At 41.7% G+C, this 15759-nt stretch overlaps 1 protein-coding gene across 2 annotated transcripts in view; it reads left to right on the forward strand.

Annotated features, from left to right (window-relative positions):
* nek7 (NIMA-related kinase 7) overlaps positions 1-15759 on the forward strand; it is a 141896-nt gene that overhangs the window by 50229 nt on the left and 75908 nt on the right. Inside the window, exon 2 of one of the 2 annotated variants that reach the window (XM_061975858.2) lies at positions 15221-15312. In XM_061975858.2, the coding sequence (XP_061831842.1) occupies positions 15253-15312 (60 nt within the window). In that variant the 5' untranslated portion in view covers positions 15221-15252. The remainder of the gene's footprint in view (positions 1-15220; positions 15313-15759) is intronic. The other variant, XM_061975859.2, reaches the window with a different exon arrangement.

Below are 15759 nucleotides of genomic sequence, written 5' to 3' on the forward strand. Positions count from 1 at the left end.
CACCCCTTCACATTTCTGTCCGTCAATTTCCACGACTTGCTGTCGGGCCCAGCTGAGGTTCTGATCATTCCACTGGGCAGTGGCAAACTCGCCCGTTTTTTGGTTGATGCTCTCTTCTGGTACGGGGAACTCCACAAAGGGGTCCCCTTCCTCTTCTGCCTCCTCCTCCTCCTTCCTGCTCTCCCGTCGCTCCTCTTCAGCCGAGCTGTCACTCCGTGGAGCCTCTGACGAGGGCCTAAACGCGGGGCAGGCTGCAAGCGGTCTCATATTTTTGAGTCCATTGTTGCGACGGCGACGCTGCTGTGGAACGGCACTTGGAATGTAGCTTGGGGTCCAGTAACGGCCAAAGAGAACACAGTCGGACCCGATGAGTAGGGGAACAGGCAGGTTTGGTACCACTCCAGCTGCTACCATTGCATCCCCTTGGGGTGTCTGAACGTGTATATGGCTCACCGGATACTGGCGGACATCTCCATGTACACACGTCACTGGAACAGTGTCTTCGCTGAGGGGTCCGGCCAGGTCAACATGTACCAGGGTCACGGCGCTCCCACTGTCCAGCAATGCATGTGCATCGGTCCCCCCGATCTTCACTGGAAGGCTTGCATGCTGTCGTCGTCCACTCCCCGTGTGGAGGCATGGTTTTCCTGCATCTGAGCTGGGGGCTGTGGCCATGGAGACATCACGGTCGCGTTCCGGGCACGCCCAAGACATGTGGTCCGGGTATCCACACACATAACATTTCCAATGTGGGGCCCGACTGGGTCTCTCGGGGGCAGCGCCCTGAGGTCAGGGTGGGGACGGAGCTGGCGGTGGCGCTCTTCGGCGGTCACGCCCTAGCTTCTCTTCCCCGGTGGCTCTGGCCGTTTCCATACGGGTGGCTCTCAGCATTTCCATGCTCACTTGGTAGTTCTCTAATAACGCCACCAACTGCTCCACACTTACTTGTGCGGCATACATCCGGGCATCAGGCGGCAAGGCTCGGATACAGCGGTCTATCACCAGTCTATCTACAGAGGGGGGGTTCCCTTCGGTTGTTAGCCAGCGGTGTGTTAGGCGGAGCAGTGCGGCTACCTGCTGTCGCGGGGGTTGTGTGGGCTGGAAGGTCCAGTTGTGATATCGCTGGGCCCTGGCAGGCAGACTGCACCCTTGGCTGTCGAGAATGGCTTTCTTTAGTTTCTTAAAGTCTCGAGCATCCGCCAATGCCAGGTCGCTACACACCCGCTGGGCTTCTCCAGTGAGGAAAGGTGCCAGAATGGATCCCCATTCAGCTACCGGCCACTTCTCCCGGGCCGCAGTGCGCTCGAAAAGCTCCAAGTAGGCTTCCACATCATCCTCACCCGATAACTTAGTTAGGACTGCAGCGGGTGGCCGTGTACTAGCCACATCTTTAGCAATTTTATTTACTAATTCTTGTACCGCACCTTGAAGTTCAGCTTGGCTTTTTAACAAAGCACTCAGTGCTTCCGTGTGTGACATCATCAGAGGTTGACGTGAATCAGAATACCCGCATTCTCCACCATATGTGGTACCTGATTCTCACCAAGACACAGGATTGGTTTTGCAGCAAGCCGAAAAGGGCATTTATTGTACAAGTCTTTTTAGGAAGGGCGGGGTGTGGAATCAGCAAACTTAAAGTGTCCATTAATAAACATAAATATCTCCCATCTGGGACTCTCAGTCCTTCACACAGCACACTTCTTTAAAGGTCAAAGGTCATTGCCTATCAAACAAGAGAAACACAACATAAGTAAAACATTTCACCAGTAATGTCTTTAGTGGGGAAATAGTGGATGTCTCACTTACCGCCTGATGCACCTGCCTTGACACAGAGGAGAGCCAGACCTGAATGAGGCAGAGTTAAGTAGGGTTTGTAGCTGGGCCCCACCTGGCCGCACAGCTGGTGGCACTTCAGGCTGATTGAGCAGGTACAGGGGAATGTACCGCCCCTCGATGATGCGGCCAAGGCTGGGGCGTTGTCTTCCTTGTTCCACTCTGCCTCCATTCCCTGGCTCCTCCCCTGTGAGGTGCCTACCTGTCAGGCGGTGCTTGAGTGAGACTCCACAGTTTATATACGTTTAGATGGGGGAATGTTGTTTCTTAATAGGGAACAACATTATTGTCTCTTATTTCATGTTAGTGTTTAAGCTAGCGAGCTGGCGCTAGTCAGTCCATGAGTTTATCAAAGTGCAGTTATAATTTTCATTTAAAAGGGTCATACTAACAGTGAGGAGTTTTAGCGCGGTTATCATTATTACATTTTGTCGTTACATCCCTAAATGAGACCTATTTGACAATTACACATTTCATCACTAATGATTTGGATATTTTGCGCTTGTCATTTTCTCTGAGTCAAATTTAGATGCTGATACAATTTTGCTGCTGTGGCTGTAATTATGACAATGTTTAAGATAATTTACCAAAGGGTAACGACTAGATGGTAATGTTCATTTCATTGTCTGGAGCCCTGAAAATAAACTCAAATTACATTTGTCGAATTAATGTGTTGATTGAATTGCTGTGTAAAAGAACGCAAAATCCCTATTTTACATTTGTTAATCAGTTTTTCTCCATTTGTCCCCGTTTTATAATTTCCCTCTGGAATCTCTCTCGCTTTGCAGGCAAACAGGCACAGCCCTGTGGTACAGAATGTCACATTCAATATCCTGGTGCCAGAGGTGATTAAGCTAATGTGGTGGTCATTCAGTGACATGGCTAACAAACAAAGCCTTTATTGGTCCTCGAGCCCTGCAAATTCTGCGCTGCTGTGCAGTGCTGTGTTTTGCATTGTGAAAACCATGAGTCGTTGCCTCCAGGCAACAGTGCAGCTTAATGGCCAGGGGTATTTGTGCAGTTGTTGGTTTAGGTATTACATACTTCACAAAAGGGAAGAGGTACAGCTTACTCTGAAGAACTGTAGGGGTTCAGTTTGTTTTCATTCATGTGTTTAGGAACCTACAATGATTTGGGTGTAGCCTTAAAATGACACACATTTTTAATGCAATGTTACATTTTCTCTCTGCTGTATTAAAGAACAGATGTTTGGGTGGTTGTTGGTATTCATGTGCTTTGATTTCTAGAGCAAGAAAGTGGAACATTTTTGCAATAAATAAGACAGATATTCAATACATGTTTTGCAAAGTATTTCATTTGTGTGGCATCCAATATTCTTCAGGGAGGTTTTCCAACTGTTGCAGAAGATGGCATATGTATTTGTAGAACAGGTAGATTATTTTCCTTTCTCTCTTACTTAAACCAAACCAGCTGTTGAGGGTGTAGATCTGGAGACTGTGCTGGCCACTTCAAGTTTTCAAGTTCATTATCTTCTTGTTGTTGTAGTAATTATACCTGTTGACCTGTTCTGACCATGAAATGGCACCTTACCCAATAATCTACTTGTGAGGGCCGAGATTTGCCTTTTTTACCTGATGGGCCATCAGCTGATGATCTGCCGAACCCCGACGATCTTTCCCGCAGCTGTATCCAAGTGTTTACATGGCTCAAGATTGTACTCGTGAAAGATTCCTTCAAAACAGATGAAAGCTCACAATGACATGCATGCACGAGTTGCATGAATTCCAGGAGGGTGTGTGTCTTGTGAAGCTGCTTTAAAATTCTAATCTACACCATCATAGTGGAAAATAAAGTTTCTTTCAAGTATTTTTAGAGGGCAAAGAATGGCTAAGCATGCTACACACGCACACAAAGCAGGACGACACAAAAAGCTAACCGCTAAAGCGTCAATGTAAAGTACGTGTAATCGACCCAAATGTCGTTACTATACGTAGACGTTACTATACGTAGACGTTACTATACGATACTAAAGAAATTGGATCAATATTTTTCTTTTGTTCTCATTATTACGAAAAATGTTTTAAGTCGTTTTTGTCCATCCATCCATTTTCTACCGCTTATTCCCTTTGGGGTCGCGGGGGGCGCTGGAGCCTATCTCAGCTACAATCGGGCGGAAGGCGGGGTACACCCTGGACAAGTCGCCACCTCATCGCAGGGCCAACACAGATAGACAGACAACATTCACACTCACATCCACACACTAGGGCCAATTTAGTGTTGCCAATCAACTTATCCCCAGGTGCATGTCTTTGGAAGTGGGAGGAAGCCGGAGTACCCGGAGGGAACCCACGCAGTCACGGGGAGGACATGCAAACTCCACACAGAAAGATCCCGAGCCCGGGATTGAACCCAAGACTACTCAGGACCTTCGTATTGTGAGGCAGATGGACTAACCCCTCTGCCACCGTGAAGCCCCAAGTCGTTTTTCTAACTCGGGGAATAATTTTCTGGAGACAGGGATGTTTCGAGGGCAAAACCCAAATTGTTTAAATGGAAGCAAGTGGTACAGCTGCATGATTTTAAGAAAAAAACTAATTGTGATTTTTCTCTCCAAATTTTGATTGCGATTCGATATGCAATTTTTATAATCTATTTATAACAAAGCATAACACTTTGAAAATAACAAGTGAAGGAAGACATGTTACTTTTAGACTCTCAACCATATTCCTGTCTCAAGGTGCCACACATTAGAACAATAAGCAATCATTTACTTAAAAACATATTTGGCTCTATGCAGACAGACTCAGAACTTTTGTCTACATCCTGCTCTTTAACTAAATAAACAATTGATACAATCTATTCTGTGTTTATAATGCAATATAATAATAATATATAACAATAATGCAAGTAACATTTTAAAATAATATTAACTTGTATTTCTCATTACTGTAGAATTGTTTACCATTGTACTGTAATTGGAAGGTAAATAACTTTATCAGAAATAAACAAACAAAAAAATAAAATTGACTTATTTCTGTAAGCTAAAACTTAACTGAAACAATTGAACATCTTAAAGTGCTTTTTTTTTTCCTGTGATCACAATGGCATTTTTGCTCGTGTTGATAGACTCATATCGCACCTCTGATTTGAAGCTGAAATATTCACACAGGACATTTGGCTATGTAATCTTATTTTTTTTCCTCCTAATTTGTGTTACTTTGCGGCACTTCTCACTGGAGGGTTGCAAGGCTTTATGTACTGTGAGTGTTGGCAGCGGCGCTCTGCTCTAGTCTCCGCTAAGGCTGCAATGATCAGTCGTCAAAATGTATAAATATAATTTGTCTCTGACAATTATATTTGTCGACTATAGTCATGACTCCATCACTCGTGTTTTTCCGGCCGGAAGTGGGTCTCTCGCAAAAACATCACCAGTGACAACATGTAAAGTGTGAGGATCTTTCCTTTTATTCTTGTTAAAAACGTGAATACTTTGTTCATTTTGCAAAGCGGACCTTTTTTTTTTTTTATTGCATCTGTAATACCCGAGCATTTAAAGCCGAGACATGATATCAGACATTTGGAGGGAGGATGCGGACACAGCCTCAGTAAGAGTATTGTTAGCCTCTACCTTGCTTATACCATAAATTGATTAACGTGGACCCCGACTTAAACAAGTTGAAAAACTTATTGGGGTGTTACCATTTAGTGGTCAATTGTACGGAATATGTACTGTACTGTGCAATCTACTAATAAAAGTTTCAATCAATCAATCAAATTGCTAGCTAGCTTACAAGAGTGAGATGAAGTTATAAATGGTAAATGGGTTATACTTGTGTAGCGCTTTTCTACCTTCAAGGTACTCAAAGCGCTTTGACACTATTTCCACATTCACCCATTCACAAACCCATTCACACACTGACGGCGGGAGCTGCCATGCAAGGCCCTAACCACGACCCATCAGGAGCAAGGGTGAAGTGTCTTGCTCAAGGACACAACGGACATGACTTGGTTGGTAGAAGGTGGGGATCGAACCAGGAACCCTCAGGTTGCTGGCACGGCCACTCTCCCAACTGCGCCACGTCGTCCCCGTTGTGTGAAAAAATATTAATAATTTTAGCCAAATTTCAGCCAGCTAAACTTTATCTACAGCAATTCAAGTACGTTTTAAAACAGCGTCGATTTGCAATGCCGTAAAAAAACAGTTTAACAAACACGAACCGCGCACGCATGCGCTCACGTGCACACGCACACACACACACACACACACACACACACACACACACACACACACACACACACACACACACACACACACACACACACACACACACACACACACACACACACACACACACACACACACAATGAAACCGTATGCCCGTGTGTTATTGATGTTCATTTTCCCATGATCTTGAACACGCCAAGCCTGAAGTGAAAGGGAATTAGCAATGAATGAGAAAGTGTTGTTATGTATGCACCGACACGGAAGTCTGCGCACAGGAGAGAATAATAGTTGGAATTTTACCGGTTGCTTGCATAAGATTGGCAATAAAAAATTAAGAGTTGGACTTTGTGTGACTTCTTCTAGAGCAGTGGTTCTTAACCTTGTTGGAGGTACCGAACCCCACCAGTTTCATATGCGCATTCACCGAACCCTTCTTTAGTGAAAAATTAAATGGTTTTTTTTTCAAATTCAAGACAAGTTATATGTTTTTGGTAACACTTTAGTATGGGGAACATATTCTAAGTAACAAAGACTTAATTTAGAGTTTTTTGGACACTAGGGGAACATATTCTAAGTAACAAAGACTTAATTTAGAGTTATTTGGTTAGGGTTAGGGTTAGAGGGTTAGGGCCAGGGTTAGGGTTATGGGACTAGTTAAGAGCCAATATGTTACTAATTTGCATGTTAATAAGCAACTAATTAATGGTGAATGTGTTCCCCATACTAAAGTGTTACCATGTTTTATTAGTGGTGCACAAAATGAACCTTGTTCAAAGAACAAAACCAACACAGTGCATAAACTCACAACAAATTACACACCTGCAAATCAGTGTGACTTCTGCTGTTGCCGTATCCGTAATACGCCGATAGAGAGAAGTTTTTATTTACATGATGAGTCGGGTGTGTCTTGACCTCCGCCGAACCCCTGAGCCCGACCCAGGTTAAGAACCACTGTTCTAGAGGCTACAATACATGATATTATTTTAATTTGTTTTCAAGTAAAAAAAAAAACCTCATTTTGAAGGTGTAGCGGCTTTTATTTTGCCATGGCGCTGCGCCACGATAAATTACATTAAGGGAAACCCTGGAACATTTCCTTGTTAAGATCACTTTTGAATCAATGAAAACTATAGTAAAATCCAATGTGAACTGTCTTATTTATTTGTTTTTTGCAGCGGTTTATCATGTTGGGTGTGTAATAATTAAATTACATAAAGGGCAGGACAGCAATTCACCTATGGTGCGCTTGAGGTTGTTTTCTCCTCTTCACATATCAGATCATTAAAGCTCAAGATCTTAAATCCTGATCTGTTTTGCACCTTGTCTTGCTTTACAGACTCTCCACATTGCTGTTGTGTTGTGTTTATTCTCAGTGATTGACAGTTTGAATTGATTTTACCTATTAAAAGTGTATTGTGCCGCAAGTCTTTATTCATCTGGTGCTAGTTCCTGTGGGTCACGATGCTTTTATGATTCAAATTGGAGTTTATCTTTTACAAGCTTCAGTGTAATGCTTTTGTTTTGTTTTTTAACACGATTATTATCATCCTCCTCAGCTGCCAACCCCCCCTGTTTGTGAGACGAGCACATCAAACGATACTTTGCACTAACGAAGCTGGCTAGCTGGCCAACTCCTGCTTTTCACTGTCAGGCACCTGCTGAATTGACAGACAGGCAACAAAGAGCCTCTCACCATGTGAGTGTTGTCACCGCTGCCGTGGAGTGGGCAGCACAATAGAGCGGAGAGGTGGTCTGGGCTTTTAGCCACGTGCCAGATCGTGTTGACAACATGCAGGACAAACAGAGCACAGAGGATTGTGAAGGGGAGGCGGTCCGGAGGAAGAAGAGGGAGGGACACCTGCGCGTGCTTGAGGCTTTCCTTATTATGGAGTATACTGACAGTGATTCAGAAAGGAGATCGAAAAGAAAACAAAAGTGCAGGTGTTTGTTTGGCTGCACCCTCACAGGGGTAGACCATATTTTAGGGATTTTTCCGGCGTCTCATTAAAGTTTAGGATATAATCTAGATGTTTTTTTTAATGCAATAGGTGAAATATACACGCTCCATGTGCTACTTTTGTGTGGATCTTTGAGAAATAAATCAATTCAGGCCTCACATGAAGCCCAGGCTTTTTTTTGTGCTGTGCTGTTTATTTCTGCAGTAAAATAATCATTAGCCTATAAAATTCTGGAAATGAAAAATGTAAAGGAGGCGTATAAATAGTAGGTGGCAAGCAGCATTATGGATCTCTGGCCTTGTAGTGTCCCAAAGGACCTCAGCAGTTTTCTTTGTCTTGATTCCCTTTTTGATCAATTTGCTGTGCTGCCCCCAACAGCGCCCGACTGAAGGTCTGAGTTATGCAAACATATCCAGATTCCATTTACAAGAGAGCTAACTATTAATTTAAATAATCCAGTGTTTGAATAATTTCATCGGTTTAATGTCAGCGTTGTTGTTTGCTTCTTATGTGTGGGGAAAAATAAGCAAATAATTAATCAGCTCCGTTATATTTTCTTGCTTACATGGCTGGATTTGGAGGAGATAAGCGTTACGGTGAGTTTAGCTGGCTTTGCAGAGAACATTTCTCATATTTCTGGGTGTTGCTTTTGTTATGGATGAAGAAACCAACTTTTTCTTTTCATTTTTTTATTCCACTAAGTCTTGGGTCTCCTCAAAGACTAAAGAATGGCTGACATGCTGAGGTGTAATTGGTGCGCTCCTACTTTCCTCATCGGAATGGTCCGATGTAGATGAGTGTTCGCATATTTGGGCTAATGATTTTGCATAGTGATTAAAATGAAACGGAGACTATGCTGCTTTTGTAGTATCTGGACCCCTCCATCATTAGTGGGTCGCTTCCTCTTTTTATGTATCATAGTGTTAGTCAAGCAGCAGTTTCATTCGAGGCCTAGGGAGGGCTTTCATGAGCACAAACTCAAAGGTTTCTCCACTTCTTGTAATCATGGACACCACTCTTCGAGGCCTTTCACTGTCGTCTTCTGGCTCCTCAAAGGTGCCTTTGATTCCTTTACATCTTACACCCAGGCCGGATAGTGTCACATTATATTTTTTCCGCTCTCCTTTTTTAACTATCCAGCCCAACCCCAGTCCTCACCCCGTTTTTTTGTCCTTCTCTCTTTACTATTTCATGGGCACACGCTCCTCAGTTTCTGTTTGTATTTATTGTCTTCGCACCGAGAGCTGATTTAGCACTCTAGTGTGTTTGAAGGATTTTACCGTTTGCGCTGTTTCATCCGTGCCACCCCTCCCAGTTTGCCTTAATTTACCTCTTTATAATTGACCCCTTCTCTTTGTTTTTCCTCTTCTTCTGCTTTAAATGAATAATGCAGAGGGGTGGAAATGAGGATTAAAGAGGCGCTAATGCCAGTGCCAGCTTCCGTGGTGCACACTTCCACAGTCTCTCACAGGACCAGGAACATTTCATGGCTAACAAGCTCCTTGCTGTTGGCGCTTTTCTGTTCTGCTTGTGTCCCACTTCGTCCTGTTCCATTCCTGCTGCGCACAACACACATGCCTTACCCCAATCAAATTTGCCTTAGACGACTGATGTGCCTGTTCATACTGTATCAAAGTTTTCCACTACTGCACAAACGTTTTTGGAAATTCCACCACTGCACAAACGTTTTTGGAAACCATCTAGTTTGACAAAGAGAGTTTTTCAAGTTTTAAGTATTGTGAAAAATAATTTTACCAAGGGACAGCGCACAGCATTAAGTGGTTAGCACAGTGGTTCTTAACCTTGTTGGAGGTACCGAACCCCACCAGTTTCATATGCGCATTCACCGAACCCTTCTTTAGTGAAAAATAAAATGGTTTTTTTTAAATTCAAGACAAAGTTATATGTTTTTGGTAACACTTTAGTATGGGGAACATATTCTAAATAAGAAAGACTTAATTTAGAGTTTTTTGGACACTAGGGGAACATATTCTAAGTAACAAAGACTTAATTTAGAGTTATTTGGTTAGGGTTAGGGTTAGAGGTTTAGGGCCAGGGTTAGAGGGTTAGGGTTATAATAAGGCCATGCCGAATAAGACATTAATAAGTACTTAATAATGACTATTTAAGAGCCAATATGTTACTAATTTGCATGTTAATAAGCAACTAAATAATGGTGAATATGTTCCCCATACTAAAGTGTTACCATGTTTTTTTACTGGTGCACAAAATGAACCGTGCATGAACATCACCTTGTTCAAAGAACAAAACCAACACAGTGCATAAACTCACAACAATTTACACGCCTGCAAATCAGTGTGACTTCTGCTGTTGTCGTATCCGCAATACGCCAATAGGGAAAAGTTTTTATTTACACGATGAGTCGGGTGTGTCGTGACCTCCGCCGAACCCTTGAGCCCGACTCACCGAACCCCTAGGTTTCGATCGAACCCAGGTTAAGAACCACTGGGTTAGCACATCTGTCTCACAGCCAAGTGGTTCTTCTATATTCAAATTTGGCTCAGACTTCTTCTTGTGGGGTGTTCATGTACTCCCACTGTCCAAAAACATGCACATTGGGTTAACGGAGGACAGGGATATTTAACTAAATTGTTTTGGGGGCCACATTTCCAGAAAGCTAAGGACTAGGGGGTGGACTATTCCCTTCACTATTAGTCTTGTTTTGTATATTGTTGAGAATCAGCATCCTCTGCAATGCCCTTGTTTATGCAACAGGAGCGCTCTACTGAAAAAAAGTTAGTTAAAGATCTTGTGTTTTTAGGAATCTGCTGAAAAAAATGTTAAGTTTCTTCCAAGTTTTTAAACTAAACTTGCAGGCCGGTCCGGTGTCATTCACAGTTGGTATTTTGGCCCCCAGGTCGCTAGTTGAAAAGCACTACTCAAAATTTTCTGTATCTGTGATAGGGGAAGTGATAGGTGGTGGTTGTTATTGTCAACATACTTGTTGCCCAAAAGTCACCGGGTTAGGCTCCAGCTCACCTGTGTGAAGCTCATAGTAAAAAGAATGAATGTACAGGGTAGGGCTGCAACGATTAGTCGAGATTGTCGACAATAAGATTTGTCGTCGACAACAGTTGTGTTTTTCCGGGCGTATGCTGGTCCGCATCGCCACTCGCAAAAACATCGGCAGTCATAACATGGAAAGTTTGAAAATATTTCCTCTTATACTTGTTAAAAACATGAATACCTTGCTTATTTTGCAAAGTGCACCTTGTTTTATGGCAGTACATCTGTGACACGCAAACATTTAAAACGGAGAAAAGATGTCGGACATCTGGAGGGAGGTGTTAGCTTATGTCTTTCTAGTTAGCTAACAAGTGTGAGACGAAGTTGTGTGAAAAATAACTTTTATTACTTTAGCCAAAGTCAGCCAGCTAAACTTTGTCTACATCAATTCAAGTACTTTTTTAAAGCAGCGTCAATTTGCAATGCCGTGAAAAAGGGCACAATTACATAGGCGAAAAAACGCACACAAAGAGAGACTGAAAGGCACCAATGTGGAGGTGTCATAAGATTAAACATACAATGTATTAAATAGGAAACATTTTAAGAATGAATCAAAGATAGAATTCTAAACATTGAGTCATTTAGAGTGCTAACACTGCCAGGAGTTAATCAGGAGTCAATATACCAAAATACTTTATTTCTTTTTGAGGGAGTTAGATTGTGTGTTTTGTTTGTTGTAATTTCTACTATTTTAACTGTTATTTTAATACATAGACAAGGTTAAATGTTATTTTAGCACTTTGCTTTTCCTTCTTTTAAATTGACATTTTAATAATCATTAAACATTTTCTTACAGCTGAATGAGCAGCACAGTTACAGTAAAAAAAAAAAAATATATATATATAAATGAATTGTAGCTGAGATAGGCTCCAGCGCCCCCCGCGACCCCGAAGGGAATAAGCGGTAGAAAATGGATGGATGAATGGAATTAGTCATCTTTGTTGTTAGTAAGCACATGCCTAAAATAGCTGCATTTAAAAGTCACTGGAAAAATTTGAGCCATTGTGTAAGCGTTATAATCCAACTAATCGACTAATTGTTAAGATAAAGCAGCATGGAAGTATTAGTCTATAATACTATGGCGGTTATTGAAACATGTTTTGTCAACCACCAATATCCTGGTCATGTCCAAACTGGATTGCATGCTGAAACATTTGTGTTATTTGATGTATATTTATATAGTTATCATATGTTGTTAACATTATAGTATTTTTTCTGATTTTAACTTGTTTTAAAAATAACAGTTTCTGGGAATTATTGACTTTCATTTTCCATCAACACCTTTTGGGGAATTTATTGAAATGTGTCTAGTTACTGTTTTTATATACACAATTTCAAGTGGCCCGATACATCTGTGAATAATGCAGGTTTAAGCTTATAGTTGCTGCTACCCCACTGCTGCAGTCAGCCACCATATGTCTTCAACGTAGCAAAAATGCAAGCCGACTGGTGCCTCATGTTTTCGCTGCTGCTGCGACCACCAAATGAGAGCTAGAATTGAGGGACCAAAACTATGAGAGGAACACTGCTGTTTATGTTTATGAAGGTAAAAAGCCTTGTGATTTTTTTGTTGTTGTTGTAATTTCTTTTAGCCTTTGACTTGTTGGACATTAATTCAACTGTGAGAGCAGCCATGCCTCATTTACTCCCCTTGATTGTTAACGTCCTTAATTGTGCTGTTTTGATCGGTGCAATAATTTGACACGACAGGCTTAATTGATCTTGTTATCGTGAGACGTAAAGCTCAAATGCCCCCTGGTAATTTTGACACAAAGGCAGGCAGGAACACAAGAGGTTTTGAGAGAGGAGCAACATTGCCGGCTTTAAGCCAGCAAAAAGTGCAAAGAGTCAAACTGAAGACAGCAAGACCACAGACTGTATGACTTGTGAGTTCTGTCCACTGAAATTATGATTTTTTTTGAGATTACACACATTTCCTATTTTTCTTACACTTTAATGCATAGTAAGTCTAAAGAAAAAATGCAATCTCGATTCACACTTGTTAAAAATAATACTTAAAAAGCTGCATCACAAACACACCTATTTAACTGTATTGTTGTTAGCATGACAGCCGACAGTCCCTCCTTACTCTCCCAGACACCAAGCGACCCTCACCAACCAGGGTGAGTTGACATTTCTGCCCTGGCTGGCAAGTCGCGCTGACTCTCATTCATCATCTCGCTGGAGAAGCGATCACATTAATTACCGTATTTTTCGGACTACAAAGATCACTTAAAATCCTTTCATTTTCTCAAAAAGCAACAGTCCACCTTATACTGTAAACCGGTGCGCCTAATGTATGCATTAATTCTGGTTATGCTTGCTGACCTAAAAGCAATTTTATTTGGTACATTGTATAATAATTAGTGTGACCAATAAATGGCAGTCACACATAAGAGATATGCGTGGACTGCAGGATGACGCTTGTTCAATTGACGCCAGCCGATTATCCATATATAGTAAAGGTTTAACCAAAGTGCTTTGCGTAGGTCTGCCATTGTAGTCCAATGATGTGGTCAATAAGCACCTTCTTTTTCTCTATCCTTTTTGTGGGGCATTCATCTTTTGCTGTTGCCATTTTTACTACAAAGTAGTGTTCAGTTCTAAGGTATACTTACCAGTAGACTCGCTATGAAAGCTCTAAAAACTACCGTTACAACAAAGATGATGGGGAAGAAGACGTTGTCGAAGTGGAGCCACGTAAATAAGACCGCCTGCAAAACGCCGCATCCTGAAGAGACGGTCGGAAAGTGGCTTGAAGATGGTCTGTAAAACATAATCTATGCAAAATTTCACCAAAGAACCACCGTTACATGTTATGTAGACCACAAGGAAGTTTTTTAAATGTAGAAAAAAATCATAGTATGACCCCTTTAATGCACCTTATTATCCGGTGTGGCTTTTGTATGAAAATAGACTTGAATACATCTGCTAATCTGCAATGCACTTTATAATCCGGAGCGCCCTATGGTCGGAAAAATACGGTACTTTCCTTTTGACCCGTCTTTATTTTGTGCATGAATGTATTGTGAAGTGAAGTGGGTGGGCATGCTGGGTTTCAACTTGATGTGTTTAGTCTTTTTCTATTTAAAAAAAGGCCCCCCTTTAACCGTCCTTCCGGGACTTCCTATTAAGAAAAGTCAGGAAGATGAGTGGAAATTTCTTTAAAATAGAACAGGAGGAGTCTAATAAATCCAGCCCTAATTTGATAGAGCTGCTGCAGCCATACTCTCCACTCACAGCTCTGAGGTTTGCAGCTCTTCCTGGCTGTGTGCAAAGCCAAGATCAGAACCAGAGGAGACCGAGCCTAGTCATTGGCAACTCCTAAACTGTGGTATAGACTTCTTCTCTATTATCTTCCCATTTCTTCAACCAGCAAACTGAAAACCCACTACTTCTCCCTGGTATTCAACTCAAGACAGGCAGGATATCTTGGTTGGTATCTGGAGTCTTCTCACTCATTTTTGTACTGTTGACCTGATCAGTGACCGTATAGAAACCCGCCGTGCCTTTCAGGTATTTGTAAGGAGTATGTGCAGTCAAAATCAATGACATGATTAGTAACGTGTTAGCTTTGACAGCCCAAGTTAGAACATACGCTTATTAAAAGGATTGGCTGAACCATTAATTCCGGTAACATGTGATAATGTGGTGATATCTGTTGGAAATGTGCTTTATGCTATTAAGACCACCAACTGGTGGCCAAGCATCTTTAGCAATTAACTTCTTTCTAGGCAACATGCCAGAAGATGCAATTATGCAGCATCGTGGCTTACACTCCATATCCAGTGCACTCACCTCTGGATGACCTTTTTTCCTCGAAAAAAAGAAAAACAAGTGAAGCTGCTTAAATGTTCATATAGCTAGAAATTCCTGTAAAAGGATCCTTGGAGGAAAGCCAAGTAGATGGAGTGTCATTATCTCCACTTTTTCCAGATGAGATTAGCTCCACTTGCTGCGTGCAACGTGAGAGGGCTCCATGCAGACAGTGTCCAATTCACAGATGTGACACTGGATACAATTTGTTGAAACTGGACACACACCACATTCGGTTGCCTAATTTGAGAGTTTGCCTCTGCAAACACCTCAGTTGGTATTAGATTTGAATTATTTGCCTTGAAAATTGATCCGATGATGAATAACTTTGGAATGTGTTTTGTCTAACGCTGTTTTATTTGCCATCCAAAAGTTTTATTTTGTGTTTTTTTATCTTCAGACAGGTGCTGAAGGATTCAAGCCCTTAACACCATGGATATGGACACTCAACCTCAAGGACAGCAAGCAGCCGTGCCAGTGTTTCAGCCCCAGGTAGACACCCCATGCAGACATTTTGGCTTGTAAATGAATGTTATGCGTAGGCCTGATGCTCTCTTTTTGAGGATAACGTTGCAAGCTCTTGCATTGATACGTGATGTTGCTTTTAAGATTAACCATTTAAAGAAAAGTCAATATATCAGTAAGGTATTGGAGTATGTTACAATGCTTTTTCACATAACAATTAAAGAGCGACAGTATTGTCTATTAATACCTGTTTAAGAGTGTCTATCAAAGTTAGACATTATCAGTATTGTAAATGCAGATTTTTGTTGTATTTGTTGTGTGTAAATAATGCCTGATATTACTTTTGCAAAACTGGACAGCCAGTTGACAGTATGTCCTCCAAGAAGCACACAGGATTTGTCTGTTATTTTAGTGAAGTAATTTACAAAAGGTAAATATGGTAGGCTACAGGCTACTAGGAGCTAGCAGCTACAC

The sequence above is a fragment of the Nerophis lumbriciformis genome, linkage group LG14 (genome assembly GCF_033978685.3).
Source record: "Nerophis lumbriciformis linkage group LG14, RoL_Nlum_v2.1, whole genome shotgun sequence".
NCBI lineage: Eukaryota > Metazoa > Chordata > Actinopteri > Syngnathiformes > Syngnathidae > Nerophis > Nerophis lumbriciformis.